We start from the raw sequence: 18,551 nt of genomic DNA on the forward strand, positions 1-18,551 counted from the left end.
TGAGCTGTACAGCATCTCCATCATTTCCGGGAACCATGGCTGGTTGGGCCATTTCGGTGCAACAAATAGAACCGTTTCCTTGTCCTCTCGGACTTTGCATATGACAGAGTGAATAAGGCATACCGGGGGAAACATATAGTTGGTAAAACGCAGAAGCTGTCCATGGTGCTAAAACAGCTATACAGCGGTGGGATATAGTGATGCGTATGCGCCCTTGGCGCCAAGCACGTCGTGGCACACGGCGCTTAAGCCAGCACTGAAGACGTCTCATGTGTAAGAGACCTAATGGAATGATGGATGCTGCCACCATAAATCCCAATGCTTTCTGAAACAGTTTCAGTGGAAGTGTTCTCCCCAGTTTGAACTGAGACAGACACTGTGGAATGGCTGAAGCAGTAAGTCTGTGCTGGCATTACAAAGCCTCTGATTGCACCAGTAACAGCCAATCATCGAGGTAGTTCAAGATGCGTACGCCGCTCAGTCTCAGAGGGGCGAGAACAGCATCAATGCACTTTGTGAATGTGTGAAGAGCCAGAGACAGTCCAAAGGGCCAGTGCAGACGTTTGTCGACACGGTTTGGAAGGATGTATGGGGCGTGATTGCTGGGCAGAGGTGTGCCGCTTGAATAACCGTTTTCTTCCCCGTGATCCACATTAAAGAGGATGGCGTCACTGCGCGAGTGCGCCATATAAGGTCGCGTGCCAGATCTTGGATAGTTCGTTATGAATTTCGGGGAAGAATGGGGCAGATTTGCAGGACGCTGCTGTAAGACGGCGTCCAGGCTGCTGGAACCATTCATCGAGGCGAGACTGCTTAGGTTCCTCTGAGGGAGACCACTCAAAGTGAAGCTCTTCGACCTTGTAAGGACGCAGAGTATCTCCCTGTCAGTGGCACGTGCACACTCCTCGCCCTCGCTGGGGGGAGGGGCGGCAGCATCATCTACTGACCACTCGCCTGATGCAGCGAGAGACACAATGACATCGTCATTATTATCCCCAGCGTCAGAACCGCTGCACGAGACAAGGCCGCCCGCTCTTTCAGAAGGTCAGAGCTCGTCTCGCACATAGCGTTTCAGAAAACATGCGCTTCGGAGATTGAGGGGCTCGTGGGGCGTGTGCCGCCACAAAGACCATCTCAAAGTCATCCTGCTCGACCTCGCGGCCCCGCCGTGCCTCCTCGAGTGAATCCTCGGGTATCACAGAAGAGGCGGGTGGGAGGGCTTGTGAGGCTGAATCATCCCTCAGAACAAGGGTGATTCAGGAGCAAAGTGTCTTGAGACTCATGCTCTCACACTGAGGGCAGTCTGTCTCCATGAGAGCTGACTCTGCGTGGGTGCATCCATAGCCAATATTAGAATACTGGCGTTATTGTAGAGAGGTTTCAAATAGGTCGTGTATGAAGGCACTCCCCATATGCGTAACTACGCAATGTCAAGTGGACTGAGTCGTAAGGGAACTTGGTGTTTACGCGTCTACCCATAACGCGTCCTCGCGTTGACGCCTGTACACGAAATTCCGTGTGTAGACGCTATAACGCGTACACGCGGTACTGACGTCTTTATACGATATTCATCTTTACATGTAATGTTTGTATATGGTACGCCTAAAGACGTTTTTGTCCGTCCAGCTTTCCGTATCTGCACGCAGCCATATCAGAACTGAATGAAAACATGGATCCGTGTCGAGCATGTTATTTTACACTGTTTAACATTGTTCTTCTCACTTTAACGCGAGGACAGGGTGAGATGTCATTTTTAATATTCCACTGTTTGCATTAGCGATCATTTGATTTGATCTTGATGTGTTAAACGCAAAGCTCGTGACTTGTTAGTTTGTTTTAAAGATAGATAGATAGATAGATAGATAGATAGATAGATAGATAGATAGATAGATAGATAGAAAAAAATAAAAGACAAAAAGATAGATAGATAAAAAGAAAGAAAAGACAAAATTAATGATAGGTAGATAGATGATAGAAAAGACAAAAAGATAGATAGATAGATAGATAGATAGATAGATAGATAGATAGATAGATAGATAGATAGATACAGTTGCAATCGAAATTATTCAACCCCCCCAAGACAGTAAGGATTTACAAAGGTAAGCTTTTCTTATGACCAAGAATTTTTAAACTTTTCATCTATATCAGTTGAGTGACACATTCAAAGTCATAGTGTGAATATATAACCTAATATTTCTAAATAGCAGGATTTTTAAAAATACAGCCATGTCATAATTATTCAACCCCTATTGCATGTTGCTGTTTTTTACATATGTAAGGCTACACTAGTCATTGTTTTAAATTGAAATTAAGTCATCAATCTGCAATGGCACTTATTTAAGTTTTAAAATGTAAGTTTAGCGTTGTAAGCAAAAATGTATTTCTATGCAAAAAGTGCAATTAAAAATAAGCTGTCACAAAAGCTAATAGAGGAGATTATTTCATTATACATGAAAGGTCATGGCTAAAAGTACATTTCCAAGGCACTTCAATTTCCAATAGACAAAGTTGGCAGCACCAATCATACATTTTTTTTTAAATATGGTACAACAGCAACCTTCTTGGGGTGTGGAAGAAAACAAAACTTCACCAAGGGAAATGTTGACTCCAGTTGACTGAATATTCAATAAGTAATTAGGAAAGACCTGTGGAGTCCTGGAAGAAGGTTTTATAGATGTATGACACTAAACTGAAAATGCGTTTTAGACCCATGGGTCAGCAGTACGTCTGGAGTAAGATGACAAGGTGATGACAAGAACGACACCATCCCCACAGTCAAGCATGGAGGTGGGTCAGTCCTGTTATGGGGGTGTTTTGCGGCTGCAAGAAACGACTATCCTGACTATGTGACTGACATCATGGATTCTTTCAGGAATCAGTCCATTTTGAAAAATTTGATGCCTTCAGTGTGTAAATTGAAGCTCGGTGATCACTGGACTTTCCAGCAAGACAATAACACCAAGGATACATCCAAGTTGTCCAAAATCCAGTTCAGGGATAGGTCGTGGAATGTCCTTAAATGGCCCTTTCAGTCCATCATTTAAAATCCCATTGCAAACCTTTGTTGGGATTTCAAGGAAGCAGTGGCAGCACAGAAACCAAAGAATGTCAATGAGCTGGAAGCTTTTGCTCATGAGAAATTTGTAAAAGTTCCAATAGAGAGGTGTCCGAAGCCCGAGAACACTTACCTGAAACATTTATTTGCTGTTATTAAGGATAAAGGATGCTCAACAAATGATTGACTTTGGGGGTTGAATATTTTTGACATGACATTTGTGGAGAGAATTAGTTATTTTTAATTTTTAAATTGGGGTAAACCGAACTCTTTGTTCTCAAAATCACTCAAATATGTATTAAAAACTTACTTTGACTGTTTACTGAGGTTTTAGTTGATGTGTTTTAATTCACATCACCAGAATGTACTGCTGGTCAGGGGGGGTTGAATAATTTTGATTGCAACTGTAGATATATAGAAAGAAAAGACAAAGAATGATAGATAGATAGATAGGTAGATAGCTAGATAGATGAGAGAATAGATAGATAGATAGATAGATAGATAGATAGATAGATAGATAGATAGATAGAAAATACAGAAAGAGTGATAGATAGATAGACAGACAGATAGATAGATAGATAGATAGATAGATAGATAGATAGATAGATAGATAGAAAATACAGAAAGAGTGATAGATAGATAGATAGATAGATAGATAGATAGATAGATAGAAAATACAGAAAGAGTGATAGATAGATAGATAGATAGATAGATAGATAGATAGATAGATAGATAGATAGAAAATACAGAAAGAATGATAGATAGATAGATAGGTAGATAGCTAGATAGATGAGAGATAGATAGATAGATAGATAGATAGATAGATAGATAGATAGATAGAAAATACAGAAAGAGTGATAGATAGATAGATAGATAGACAGACAGATAGATAGATAGATAGATAGATAGATAGATAGATAGATAGATAGAAAATACAGAAAGAGTGATAGATAGATAGATAGATAGATAGATAGATAGATAGAAAAGACAAAACGATTGATAGAAAGAAAGAAAGAAAAGACAAAAGTAATGATAGATAGATAGATAGATAGATAGATGGTAGATAGGTAGATAGATGGGTAGATAGATAGATTATAGAAAAGACAAATAGAAGAATTTACTATTTATGATAGATAGATAGATAGATAGAAAAGACAAAGAATGATAGATAGATGATAGAAAAGACAAAAAGAAAGAGATAGATAGATAGATAGATAGATAGAAAAGACAAAAAGAATGATAGATAGATAGATAGATAGATAGATAGATAGATAGATAGATGGGTAGATAGGTAGATAGATGGGTAGATAGATAGATAGATGGGTAGATAGATAGATTATAGAAAAGACATATAGAAGAATTTACTATTTATGATAGATAGATAGATAGATAGAAAAGACAAAGAATGATAGATGATAGAAAAGACAAAAAGAAAGAGATAGATAGAAAAGACAAAAAGAAAGATAGAAAGAAAGAGAAAGAAAGAAAAGACTAAAAGAATGATAGATAGATAGATAGATAGATAGATGGTAGATAGAAAAGACAAAAAGAATGATAGATGGATAGAAAGATAGATGGATATAACAGAGATATTTACTAATAAAGTCATATATGTAAATACAGACTGCCCCGCAGATGGACGCACATGGGTGCTGTTTGGCCACAACTGCTATCACTTTGTACATGGAGAAGAGAACATCGCCAAAAGCTACTCTCTTCAAGATGCCAAAGATATGTGCAGAGGATATGGTCATTACTTTTTTACGTTTGTATTTGTCTGGTGAAATATATACTTTTCATGCAGTTACAGAATCATTTTGGCACTTACTGTATATTACTGTATGGCAGAGTTTAACCCTCTGGTTACAATTGTTTTTTAGATCTCTTGACAATAAAAAGTGCAGAGGAGAATGAGAACATCGTTAAACACAGCCCTTTTGTGTGGAAAGGCAAAATAAACATATGGCTTGGAATATACTATGACAGTGATGGTAAGTTTGATTTCCATCTGAAAGCATGCATGTGTCTCAAAAGCTAGTGAGCTGTGCTGGTTTTGAGACAGCTCTTGGATTCTATATGTTATACCGATGAAACGTTATGCTTTTTGAAACTATCGATTATCTGCAAAAATCAACATTGAAAGATAAGTATAACAGCGGCCTCTAGAGGTGAAATAAAAACAATCAGCGACTTCGTGTGGAGTAGAGGTCGATCGATATATCAGATTTACCGATTTATCACGCCGATTAATTTTGCTTTTTGAAACTATCGGTTATCAGACAAAAATCAACACTGGAAGTTGCCCAAATTTTTTATTTTTATTTTATTCCTCTGTTTCCGGTGGTGGAGGGTTCTACATCGGCCTCTAGAGGTGAAATAAAAACGATCAGTGACTCAGCGTGGAGTAGAGGTCGACCGATATATCAGATTTACCGATTAATCGGTGCCGATATTTGCTAAAACTTTTTGCTTTTTGAAACTATCGGTTATCGGCAAAAATCAACACTGAAAGATGCCATTGAAAGTGATACTTACTAAAGTTCAGCACTATTTTACATTTAGTGAAAAGTTTTCATTCATATTATACATTTTAAAAACTATCAGCTGATTAATTGACTCTCAGCCTGTTCTCCAACCTTAGTTATCGGTATCGGCAAAACCCACTATTGATCGACCTCTAGCCTGGAGGTTGTTGTGCCACGTGACCACACATATATACAGAGCCGGACACTTAAGAAGCTGATTTAAAACAGACAGAGAAAATCCAATGTATGTTTGCAGTACTCAGTATCAGTACATACAATTAAAATACAATCAAATCAATCATTTAAGACAACTAAAAATTTACAGTAGGTGATTTGATAATTAATATGTTCATAACTAATTGCTGCATTGGAAAACTGCATGTTTGCCGACAAAATGGAGAGGATGTTAACATTAGCTGTTCGAATGGTTTGAACAATGTTAGTTGGATGGAAACTGCTCACCTTTTGTCTTAATTAGTCATTGACACATCTGGGATTTTATTCATTTTAAACTCTTGCCTCTATGTCTGTACCCATCACAGTAAGGAAAGACTAAGGACATTTTTAAAATTAAAAAAAAGGTTTTAAAAACTATCGCCGATTAATCGGTTATTTGCCTTATCGGTTATTCGATTGCCTTAGTTTTCAGTACCGGCAACATCCATTATCGTTCGACCTCTGCCTTAGAGTCAACATGAAATCCAAATTGACGCTATTTGCTTCCCTTGGACAGGTTTGTTGTCTTATTGTGCACAATTCATCCACATCATCCCAGAAAAAAATACTTTGTAAACTTTCAGCAAAATGTAACAACTCGCTCTTCCTCGTAAATTTCATTCCTTTTTGAGTGACATCACCAAGCCCTATTTTTTTCAAAAAAGTCTTTACAGGAGTAAAATGGCTTGTAAACGCTGTTTCATGTTGACTTTAAAGTATTCCTCTTTTCCAGGCATGGAAAATGTTCCAAAAATAAGATGTAATATTTTATCCATGAGAAACCAAAATGTACGCAAGAGCCAGTTAAGCAGATTATTGGACTCGGTCCAGTTTCTCTTCACTGGAATATAGCTGAACTTGACCAATCTGTTCAAGGCAGGGGCCTTAGCAAAAACATGTTTACCGAACTGTTGCTTAGTCAGTGTTCACCTTTAAAGGAGAAATGCTTTCAAATATCATGAGCAGACTACTTGCCTACACAGTTATCTTCTTAAAGTTTGTATGACTTATCAAATTGGGTAAATTAAGTCATCTGTTTACAGATAAAGTTGCTCAGATCTTAATCCCTTAAACTAAATTTTTGGGCTGCCACCTGCATTTTTTCACACCCAAATTTAAAAGCTCACCATTCACACATACTGTGGACTAATTGCAAAACATTGGTCACATTTTTCATAAAAACCCCCAAATAAAATAAAAAATAAAGACTCCAATTATTTATAAATATTATTGTACATGTTCACAGTCTTATGATGAACAAAGTTTTTTTTTTTATTTGTAAACATGTAATTCTGGTTCTGTTTACTTTATCTTCTTTTAAAAAGTCTTATTTTATTCCATTAGATGGCAGCAAATACTAGGAAATTTTTTTTTCCTCTATCACCTTCCTTCACAATATACAGATCTGAAATGTAGGTGGCGCTCTAACGCATTTTAGCCCTCACAGATGTGATCGTCCATAGACATTCAGTCTAATTTTTTCTTCATGCATCACCCCCATTGTTTCATAGAATATCTTGGCCTCTGAGTGGACTAGAAGCTCAATCTAGGAGCCATTAGAAAGCTGAGACCCTCCCCTTTGTGATGATATTGATATTTTATCATCAATAGTCGATAACATATTTTCAGATGATTTGTTTTGCATGCTTTTCCTGCTGGACTGCATATTTTGTTCCGGACATCTAAGATATAATATTGGATTTTTCACACAAGTAAGCTCACAGACAAGTAAAAATTACTCATTTTGTAGAAAACTGCCTAAGGTAAAAGCAGATATTATTTGGGGCTTACAGTAGCAGTGATCGGCTCATAAAAGAAAAGTTTGTATTTGATGTCTTACAGAAAACATATTTCAGTTTGTGATTTGAGAATCTTTGGAACTGTGCTATTACGGCAACAAAATACTATAGTCACATTTCTGAGAATCAGAGCTTTGATTTGATATATGACTTGTCTATTTAAGTGCTATGTGAAATACTTTTATATTCATATTAATATTTCTGCCACATAACCACTAGGTGGCACTTATTTGCGACACCAATATTTTCAGGCCTTTTTTATTTTATGTAACAAAAATGCAAAAGTGATAGTGTTCTATGAAAAGTTCAGATTCAAAGCTTTCAAATGATACCCGATATGCCTGACTTATGTATTCGGGGATTTTATCATTTGAAGCGTAAACTTACTTTGCGATATAGTTCCCCCCTCTGGAGTTTAAGGGGTTTTAAGGCTATAAATGTAGTCCATATGTATGGTTAATGTATATATGAGACCACATTTTGGCCAGAAATATATTCTACGCAAGTATGCGAACACAGGTGCATCTAGCTATGGAAGCTCGGTTTCACATAAATTTGTTGAAAATTGAAAATTTTGTGTGTAAAAATTGCATAACGCAACACAAGTATACGTTGTATTTTTAGTGTTGCCACAGAGGGTGCTATTCTATTGCCACCTTGAGTATGGAGGTTTGTTACTGCCACAGTAAAGCAAGAATGCATGTCAAGTATGTACAACAGGACTGTATGCTCTCCAATGCATTGGCCGAGCATTCGCATTCATGTCTGCATTTGTTTACTTGTGCAGAGTATGTTTCGAGCCTAACTTTCCTTAGATGTTTTCCACTAGCGCAATTTTCACAAGAGTCGTTCCACAACGCAAGGAAATCCTGTGATTTTGGGGCTGAATGGGGGGTTTGGCAGGTTAGAAGAATAAATCGTCCACACCCAGATTTATGTTGCTTTCAAGTAAACAGTATAAATAAACAGTCTGTTTACATAAAACCAGATTGGCTGCATGATGAAAGACTTTACAGAGTTATTGAACAATGAATAAGAAGACGAAGTGATCTTGGACCATCTTCTGCAGGGTTCAACGATAAGGATGACCCGATTACACTTGGCCACATAAATGTGTCTCTGCAAAACGGATGTAAATCCAATCTACTATTTCAATGCTATATGCAGTTATAACAGAGTTCACTTTTGTGATGATAATAATAATGCCAGGCAGTGAAATTTTGCTGCATTTGATGTGGTGCATAAAACTGGAAACAGAAGACGTCTAAACTTGCTTTGACGGCAAACGACAACAGCTGTTATGTGTCGCATTTTCTTTGTTGTCTTTGGGCTCCCAAACTTAGAAAGCTGAGTATAATCAATGTTTGTTTTTAAATTGTTTCTTTTTTGGTAAAGTTTACTGTTAATAGAAAGTTCCGCAAGTTGCTACAAATAATTACATTTCTGCGTTTCTGGGTTGCAGTGAGGCACTTACAATGGAAGTGAATGGGGCCAATCTACAAATATTAAAATACACACTGTTTCAAATGTATAGTCACAAGATGTAAACAAAATACTTGTGCGCATTATTTTACTGTGATAAAATAGCATACTAACCTTTTCTGTGTGAAGTTATAACTAATTCGGGATTATAAGGTTTCACTGTCATGACACCGAAGTTGTAAAATTGGATATAACTTTACAGAGAAAAGTTTAGTAAGTGATTTTATCGCACTAAAATCATGTAAATACATATAATGTTTTATGTCCTGTGACTATATGTTTGATACTGTGAGTATTTTAATGTTAATGGACTGGCCTCATTCACTTATATTGTAAGTGCCTCACTGTAACTGCAGTTTTGGGATTGTATTTATTTATTTATAATATAAATTATTGTATTTATTTATTTAAATATGTATATTATTTAATAAAACAAGGTTTGAAATTGTGAAAATGTATTTTTGACACACGTGTTGCAAAAAAAAAACTTTTCTATGGTGGTGCCAGTGAAAATATCACCATGGCACTTAAAAATCTGAACTGCTAGCCCAACCAGGCCAACAATTACATTTAGTGCTGTCAGTTTATATGCGATTAATCGCATTTTTATTTTTTTATTAATCACAGATTTTAGAAAGTGTTAAAATTTGACACTACATAACTTCTTTTCTTGTCAAAATTCATTTATGTCCATCTTAGGAAAGAAAACAAAATTATATGTAGCAATATAATGCTTTATTAACATTTTCCAAACAAAGCCTTCCACAATATAAAGACAATGCATTAAAATATCACCAATTCAAGTAACATTAAACATTTCCCAAAGTCTAAGTGAGAGTTTGACTAATTGAAAGAACTAGTCTCCACATTGCATTTTCATTGCAACGGGCATTAAATCTTTTAAACTCAAATCCTCATAAATTTGCCGGTAGACTGTGGCTGTCTACTTTCCTACAGCAGTCGTGAGCCATGTTCATGATTCGCGTCAGAGCGTCAGCACCAATGCATCTTTGAACTCCACATGAAAAGCGCTTACAAACAAAAACGTCTCATTCTGTGTTTTGGTGATAGTTAAGATTTGGTGTGCTTCTGTGGTAATTAAACGTGCCTTACATAGGCTGAAAAATACTTGATTTCTATCACAAGTCCCATCTGGGCTTGATTTGTACATTAAGAGGTCTTAAATGCGTTAATCACGATTAAGAAAAATTAACGCATTAAACTTTTAATTAATCGCAAGCGTTAACGGGTTAATTTTGACAGCGCTAGTTTCATTACAATTATTTATCACAACATTCTCTCATTTTGATTCCTTGTTTCTTGTAGATGATGTGTTCAAGTGGCATGATGATGACAGTATGTTGAGTTATAATAACTGGGAGGACGGTGGCTCTGATGACACGGATCTTTCTCTCATGGACACGTGTGTGGCTCTTCACACTAGCACTGGAAAGTGGGAGAACATCAGCTGTACAGATGAACCTGAGAATGGAGTTGTGTGCCAGACAGGTACGTTCACATTTACACCATCATCCTCAGGTGAAATTTGGAAAGACCTTCAGGAAAAAGGCTGGCTTTGATATTGCCTGATTTTATAAATGTTTCATAAACATCTGACAAAAAAGTTGGGACACAGCTGTGAAACCTTAATCTTTTGCTTCTGTCATTTATACAAAACATTGTAAAAATGTTCCTTTATATATATATATAAAATACTTTTGGCCACCAGTGTGTATATGTATTTATATACACACAGACTGGTGGCCAAAAGTTTGGAATAATGTACAGATTTTGCTCTTATGGAAAGAAATTGGACTTTTATTCACCAAAGTGGCATTCAACTGATCACAATGTATAGTCAGGACATTAATAACGTGAAAAATCACTATTACAATTTTGAAAAAAAATCAGAACTTCTTAAACTACTTCAAAGAGTTCTCATCATAAAATCCTCCACATGCAGCAATGACAGCTTTGCAGATCCTTGTTATTCTAGCTGTCAGTTTGTCCAGATACTCAGGTGACATTTCACCCCACACTTCCTGTAGCACTTGCCATAGATGTGTCTGTCTTGTCGGGCACTTCTCACGCACCTTACAGTCTAGCTGATCCCACAAAAGCTCAATGGGGTTAAGATCCAGAACACTCTTTTCCAATTATCTGTTGTCCAATGTCTGTGTTTCTTTGCCCACTCTAACCTTTTCTTTTTGTTTTTCTGTTTCAAAAGTGTCTTTTTCTTTGCAATTCTTCCCATAAGGCCTGCACCCCTGAGTCTTCTCTTTACTGTTGTACATGAAACTGGCGTTGAGCGGGTAGAGTAGGTCCTCGTAGTGGCATGGTTACTCACCTCAATCCGGGTGGTGGAGGACAAGTCTCAGTTGCCTCCGCTTCTGAGACCGTCAATCCGCGCATCTTATCACGTGGCTCGTTGTGCATGACACCGCGGAGACTCACAGCATGTGGAGGCTCATGCTACTCTCCGCGATCCATGCACAACTTACCACACGCCCCATTGAGAGCGAGAACCACTAATCGCGACCACAAGGAGGTTACCCCATGTGACTCTACCCTCCCTAGCAACCGGGCCAATTTGGTTGCTTAGGAGACCTGGCTGGAGTCACTCAGCACGCCCTGGATTCAAACTCACGACTCCAGGGGTGGTAGTCAGTGTCAATACTCGCTGAGTTTAAGAGTTTAAACTTTGCCGGTTACATGCAGTTTTAAAAGGAAATAACCATCTAATCGGAAAAACCATCTAATTTAAAAAGCGCATACGTACAGTATACATGCACAAGAGCTTCAAAGATCTTCTTCAGTGTGTCTGATCTCAACATGCAATGACACAGATGAGAAGCACACACACATCTGAAGCTCAGTTAATGGAGGTACTCCACTAAAATAACGGAGAATTCGGCTTTAAATGTTGTGTTTGTGTACACAACAAATGCATTACAATAAAGTAATGCACTATAATTATCTGAATTATATTTTTTACATATATTCCTAATTATTTAAATTTAAATATTTATAATTATTTAATCATTTTATATTAAATTATTGTTATTTGAGAGGCTTTAATCAGCAAATATTTATATATGTGATTAATTGTCACATATCATGCATATCATTTAATTAATTAATTAATTTAAATAAAAACTTTAATCGATTAACAACCCTAGTTTTAACATCGAGAAAATGACACTCTTCGGCTTTAAGATTAATATATAATTTATATGATGTATTGAGTTATGGTCTGAGGACAGGTGATTTAAAGGTAATTTTGATAAAATAGAAAATAAAATGAAATGGTGAATTTATGCTGAGAAGTTCTTGCAATTTTCTGTTTTCAGAACTAATTATAGGTAAAATTGCATGTTTGAAGTTAAACTTAGAAACAAATTGACATTTTTGCTGATTTTATTTTATTTATTTTTTCAGTGGGATTCTATATATGTGGAACTGGTATGTATGACTTTATAACTATTAAATATTCTTGTTTGATTAAATGTAATTTTGCATTAACCTTTCTGTAGACTTAAATGAAGGTTAAATAAAGGATTTCTGTTAAATGGTTTTTTTCCATGATTCTGTTTTGATTATATAGGAAACGATGCACAGAATTTTTGTCAAACGTCAAATTCAATCCCTTTCTCTCCAGCTGATTCAAGAAGGTATTAAATTAAGCCCCGTTCACACTGACAGCAGTAATCTCTGGAGGTTGTCGAGTCTCTGTGCTGATGATATTCGCAATTCACTGCATTGCGTCGTTGCTCATTTGTATGAAGTTAAACTGTTGCGTCATCAACAGTCGCTGTCATTCATGTCGCTGAATCTTGACGATTCTCAACTCTCTTTTTCATAGTGTAAACACCCCTTTTATTATGTTGGATTGTGATTACCGGTAGTTTTTTAATTATTATTATTAAAGGTACACTACGGCATTCTGGGCTCTCTGGCTCTTCTGGAAATCTGTGATTAAAACATAAAATTGCAAGTACGTTGCACCAATTCCAATTTTTGAAGGCTGAGACATATGGAAGCCCATGTTCACCACATACAAAAATGTGGTCATAATTTTGTGATGAAAAGTCATAACTGATGAATATTTCAGTTGCTTCCTCTTAAGTGTAAGAGATCCAAAATGCTCTACAAACGGGTATAGAGCATCTTTTGTTCTGGGGGCTATCCATTCATTAAATAAGGTAAATCAGGAGACCTGTACTGAGCCAAATTTAAATGTAACCTTGTAATGGCCATTTGGAAATGAGAACTGTTCAATTTTGAAAGGTAACTTATTTACAATTGTATTGTGTATATTGACCTATTTATCCATTTTACCCACGAATCCTTAATATAGAAAATATTGTAATTTTTAAGTACATATTTTTACATAATCATGTTACTAATTTTTTTTTATTATTATATAGTTGTTATTGTTTGTCTTGTTTGTTGTTTTGTCTTGTGCCCAAACTGAATTGTTGATTAATAAAGCTGTATGTAATGAAATAATTATGAGATACTAAATCATAATTATGAGATCATTTTTATCTCATAATTCTGACTTTTTATCTCAAATTCGGACTTTAATAATTATGACTTTTTATCTCATAATTTGGACTTTAATAATTATGACTTTTTATCTCATAATTTGGACTTTAATAATTATGACTTTTTATGTCAGATTTGGACTTTAATAATTATGACTTTTTATCTTATAATTTGGACTAATAATTATGGCTTTTTATCTCATAATTATGACTTATCTCATAAATATGACATCTCAAAATTGTGACTTTTTATCTTATAATTATGACTTTTTATGTCAAATTTGGACTTTAATAATTATGACTTTTTATTTCATAATTTACTTTTTATCTCATAATTTGGACTAATAATTATGACTTTTTATCTCATAATTTGGACTAATAATTATGACTTTTTATCTTATAATTTGGACTAATAATTATGACTTTTTATCTCATAATTATGACTTATCTCAAAATTTTGACTTTTTATCTCATAATTATGACTTTTTATCTCAAATTCGGACTTTAATAATTATGACTTTTTATCTCAAATTCGGACTATAATAATTATGACTTTTTCTCTTATAATTTGGACTAATAATTATGACTTTTTCTCTTATAATTTGGACTAATAATTATGACTTTTTATCTCATAATTATGACTTATCTCATAAATATGACATCTCAGAATTGTGACTTTTTATCTCAAATTCGGACTTTAATAATTATGACTTTTTCTCTTATAATTTGGACTAATTATTATGACTTTTTCTCTTATAATTTGGACTAATTATTATGACTTTTTATCTCATAATTTGGACTAATAATTATGACTTTTTCTCTTATAATTTGGACTAATTATTATGACTTTTTCTCTTATAATTTAGACTAATAATTATGACTTTTTATCTCATAATTTGGACTAATAATTATGACTTTTTATCTCATAATTTGGACTAATAATTATGACTTTTTATCTCATAATTTGGACTAATAATTATGACTTTTTATCTCATAATTTGGACTAATAATTATGACTTTTTATCTCATAATTTGGACTAATAATTATGACTTTTTATCTTATAATTTGGACTAATAATTATGACTTTTTATCTCATAATTTGGACAAATAATTATGACTTTTTCTCTTATAATTTGGACTAATAATTATGACTTTTTATCTCATAATTTGGACTAATAATTATGACTTTTTATCTTATAATTTGGACTAATAATTATGACTTTTTATCTCATAATTTGGACTAATAATTATGACTTTTTATCTCATAATTTGGACTAATAATTATGACTTTTTATCTCATAATTTGGACTAATAATTATGACTTTTTATCTTATAATTTGGACTAATAATTATGACTTTTTATCTTATAATTTGGACTAATAATTATGACTTTTTATCTTATAATTTGGACTAATAATTATGACTTTTTATCTTATAATTTGGACTAATAATTATGACTTTTTATCTCAGATTCGGACTATAATAATTATGACTTTTTATCTCATAATTTGGACTAATAATTATGACTTTTTATCTCATAATTTGGACTAATAATTATGACTTTTTATCTCATAATTTGGACTAATAATTATGACTTTTTATCTCATAATTATGACTTATCTCAAAATTTTGACTTTTTATCTCATAATTATGACTTTTTATCTCAAATTTGGACTTTAATAATTATGACTTTTTATCTTATAATTTGGACTAATAATTATGACGTTTTATCTCATAATTTGGACTAATAATTATGATGTTTTATCTCATAATTTGGACTAATAATTATGACTTTTTATCTCATAATTTGGACTAATAATTATGACGTTTTATGTCAAATTTGGACTAATAATTATGACTTTTTATCTCATAATTTGGACTAATAATTATGACTTTTTATCTCAAAATTTTGACCTTTTAATCATGAATATTACTTAGTATCTCATAATTTGGACTTGGTATCTCACAATTAAGACTTATCTCATAATTATGAGTTTTAATCTCAAAATTATGACTTTATATCTCATAATTTTGATTTACTGAAGCACTATTTTTTATTTTTTTTTATGTGGCGGAAATGGGCTTCCATAATACAGAGTACCGATATGAGTAGTTTTGTGTTTGTGTGTGAATACCATTCCATTTATGCATGTACATACAATAAAAGTTTGACAAAAAATTTGATTTGACATTTAATATCTTTATATAGCCAATAGTAACATGTTCAGTAATTGTGCGGATGAATCTGATGGTTTAAGGTTTTATAATCAAAGTTGTCTGTGATCAGGATATGACCAGCTACAGTACACCAAGAGTCACAGTATCATTGAACTTGTATGTATGGACTCACCAAAAGAGTATCCTTTGCAAGGCTAGAGCACTCGACCGTACACCGTATGTGGAAACAACGGAGTATACCCTAGCCTTAAGTTGTCTGGAGCCATTTAGTAGTGTTGTGTTAGACACTATCTAAACCATAACAAATCAACAGAGATTGTCTTGTTCTTGTGTTTACTCCTCCTTGTATCTAGATGGTAGTCCTCTTCTGTTAGTTCTGGTCATCATCAGTGTGGTGCTGATTCTCGCCGTGTCTGCTGTGGTTTGGTTCCTTCACCAAAGAAAAAACCCGGGATCCTCCATCCTCAACTTAATCGAGTACCACCCATCCTTCCGATCCCCGTCTGCTGATCAGACGTGCCTGACAGAAGCTGAAGAAGTCGAGGAGATACCTTAGAGCTCAACACTGTGATGATGATGTTTTTCAACCATGCCTAGGTTAGAATAAGCAGCAAGACAGCATGGAAGATCATAAACTCGTCCCTTTTTTACTGGTTGCTGTGGAGTTCCTCAACTATGGGCTACACAGAACAAAACAGAGGCGTTTATAGTCATAAGTGGAGGACTAGGGGAAATGTTGTCTGTCTGAAGGCCCTCAGTTGGTGGGACTTCCTTTACAAAAGAACATTAAAAGGTTAGTTCACCCAAAAAATGTAATTTACTCACCCTTATGTCATTCCAAAGCTGTATGACTTTATTTCTTCCATGCAACATTATTAGTCACCATTGAGGCTTCAAAAAGGATGCCTCAGAAATGATCTGTATGACTTGTGCACTATGTTCCGTCTTTTCTAAAGCCATACGAGAGCTTTCTGTGAGGAGTAGACCAAACTTTAAGCCATTATTCAATACTAATCCTACCCTCCAGTAAGCTGGTTACCACTGCGGCTGGATCAAGTCAGTGAGTTCAGTCTAGATCAATCCGATTTACAAACAAATCATTCAGACCAGTTTTATAAATAGGATCGACTGATTCATTCCGACTCAAAAGATTTGATTCGAGAGTTGCAAGATTTTTAGTGAACGACCTAAATTCTCTCAAACAGCATGCACGTTTAGGATGACATGAGGATGAGTAAATAATGATAGAAGTTACATTTTTGGGTGAACTATTCCTTAAAGATCATGTGTTTATTTTGTGACTGCCAAATCACTGTCATGAGACGGGAAGTTGCGTCAGATATTTCCCTATACAGTCGGACCATAGTGTTAAATTTCCAGCTCTTTTCAGATTTGTCAGGCTACAAATAGGTCTTAAGATGGTCGGCCAGCTGTTCTTTCTGCCTAAAAAGTGCCCAAAACCCTTCTTAAACCAGCAAAAGTCTAAATGTGACCATGCTGGAAGACAAGCAAGCCAGCTTAGACTAGTTTAAGCTGTATTCTCAGCAGGAATCTGCACTGAAAAGGCAAATATTAAAGTTAGTTACAGCTAGTGCTTCATATGCACCTCAGGTTCTTAGATATTGAGACTTACTGATTGCCAATGACAGTATCTTTGAATGTTTTTGATTTTGTTTTAAGGTTTGGATTTGCCACTGATAATGTTCTGTATCTACTGTATGCTACAAATGACTCGTATTGTGTAAGCCGTAATGCTTTATTTTTCCTTTTGTGAACAACAGGCCATTTCTCTGAGAGAAACTAATCAAATACAAGTCAAGACTAATAAACACAAAACAAACTGAAAACGGTTTTCTGATTCCTGACGAGACATATCAAAGGACTTGTCCCTTGTTTTAAAGTAGCCTGTAGTTTATTTAGGGGAGGGGATGTCCTCATTCTAGAGTCATCAATATTTTTGGTCAAAATTTTTTCTTTTATTTTACTTATTTATATTCAGAAAAGAAAGACTACATTTTTATGCATTTACCTGATGATGGTTAATTTGCTCCATTTTTAGGAGTGCACTAGCATATAAATGGCCACAAAGCAATAACCGGCGTGAACAAAAAGCTACAAAAACTCACATTTTGATTTCATGGGGTCTTTAAAATTATTTGTTGAATACAAAAAGTCTATACACTTTCAAATAAACAGAACATGCTCGTTTTACTGTATACTTCTCTATTAAAAAAACTGTGCTGATGTGTAAAGACAGATAGAAGAGGATGAAGTGGGACAGTTAATTGAGGACACATTCATTCCCCTCTGGGGTTTTATAGATCACTGTCAGTGTTCTACCCTGAAAGTATCAATTTCACTCTGTATCAGCAGCTGGTTTGCCTAAACGCATATAAATTACTGTATGTAATGTTTTTGTATGAGGCCTACTTAACCATGTTTTTTAGAAGAATATTTCAGCTCTGAAGGTCCATACAATGTAAGTGAATGGTGGCCAGAACTTTGAAGTACATAAAGGCAGCATAAAAGTAATCCATACGACTCCAGTGGTTTAATCCATGTCTTCTGAAGCAATCCAAATGGTTTTGTGTGAGAACAGACCAAAATATAACTCCTTTTTGCACCTTGCCATTGCAGTTTCTTGGCACGATCATGATTTCAAGCTCGTTTATACTGCGCTAGATGGCGCTGTAGGGAGTGTAATCGAGCTTGAAATTATGATTGTCAAAGAGACTACTGATGTCAAGA

General features: G+C 35.0%; 1 protein-coding gene across 1 annotated transcript; it reads left to right on the plus strand.

Annotated features, from left to right (window-relative positions):
• Positions 1 to 1,457: 1,457 nt before the first annotated feature.
• On the plus strand, positions 1,458 to 18,218 carry LOC127447544 (CD302 antigen-like). Its single transcript, XM_051709506.1, has 6 exons — positions 1,458 to 1,739; positions 4,679 to 4,804; positions 4,936 to 5,046; positions 10,404 to 10,586; positions 12,516 to 12,539; positions 16,157 to 18,218. The coding sequence occupies exons 1-6, from the start codon at positions 1,670 to 1,672 to the stop codon at positions 16,357 to 16,359; spliced, it is 717 nt and encodes a 238-aa protein (XP_051565466.1). The 5' UTR covers positions 1,458 to 1,669; the 3' UTR covers positions 16,360 to 18,218.
• Positions 18,219 to 18,551: the final 333 nt, after the last annotated feature.

Source organism: Myxocyprinus asiaticus, chromosome 10 (assembly GCF_019703515.2).
Source record: "Myxocyprinus asiaticus isolate MX2 ecotype Aquarium Trade chromosome 10, UBuf_Myxa_2, whole genome shotgun sequence".
NCBI classification, from domain to species: Eukaryota; Metazoa; Chordata; class Actinopteri; order Cypriniformes; family Catostomidae; genus Myxocyprinus; species Myxocyprinus asiaticus.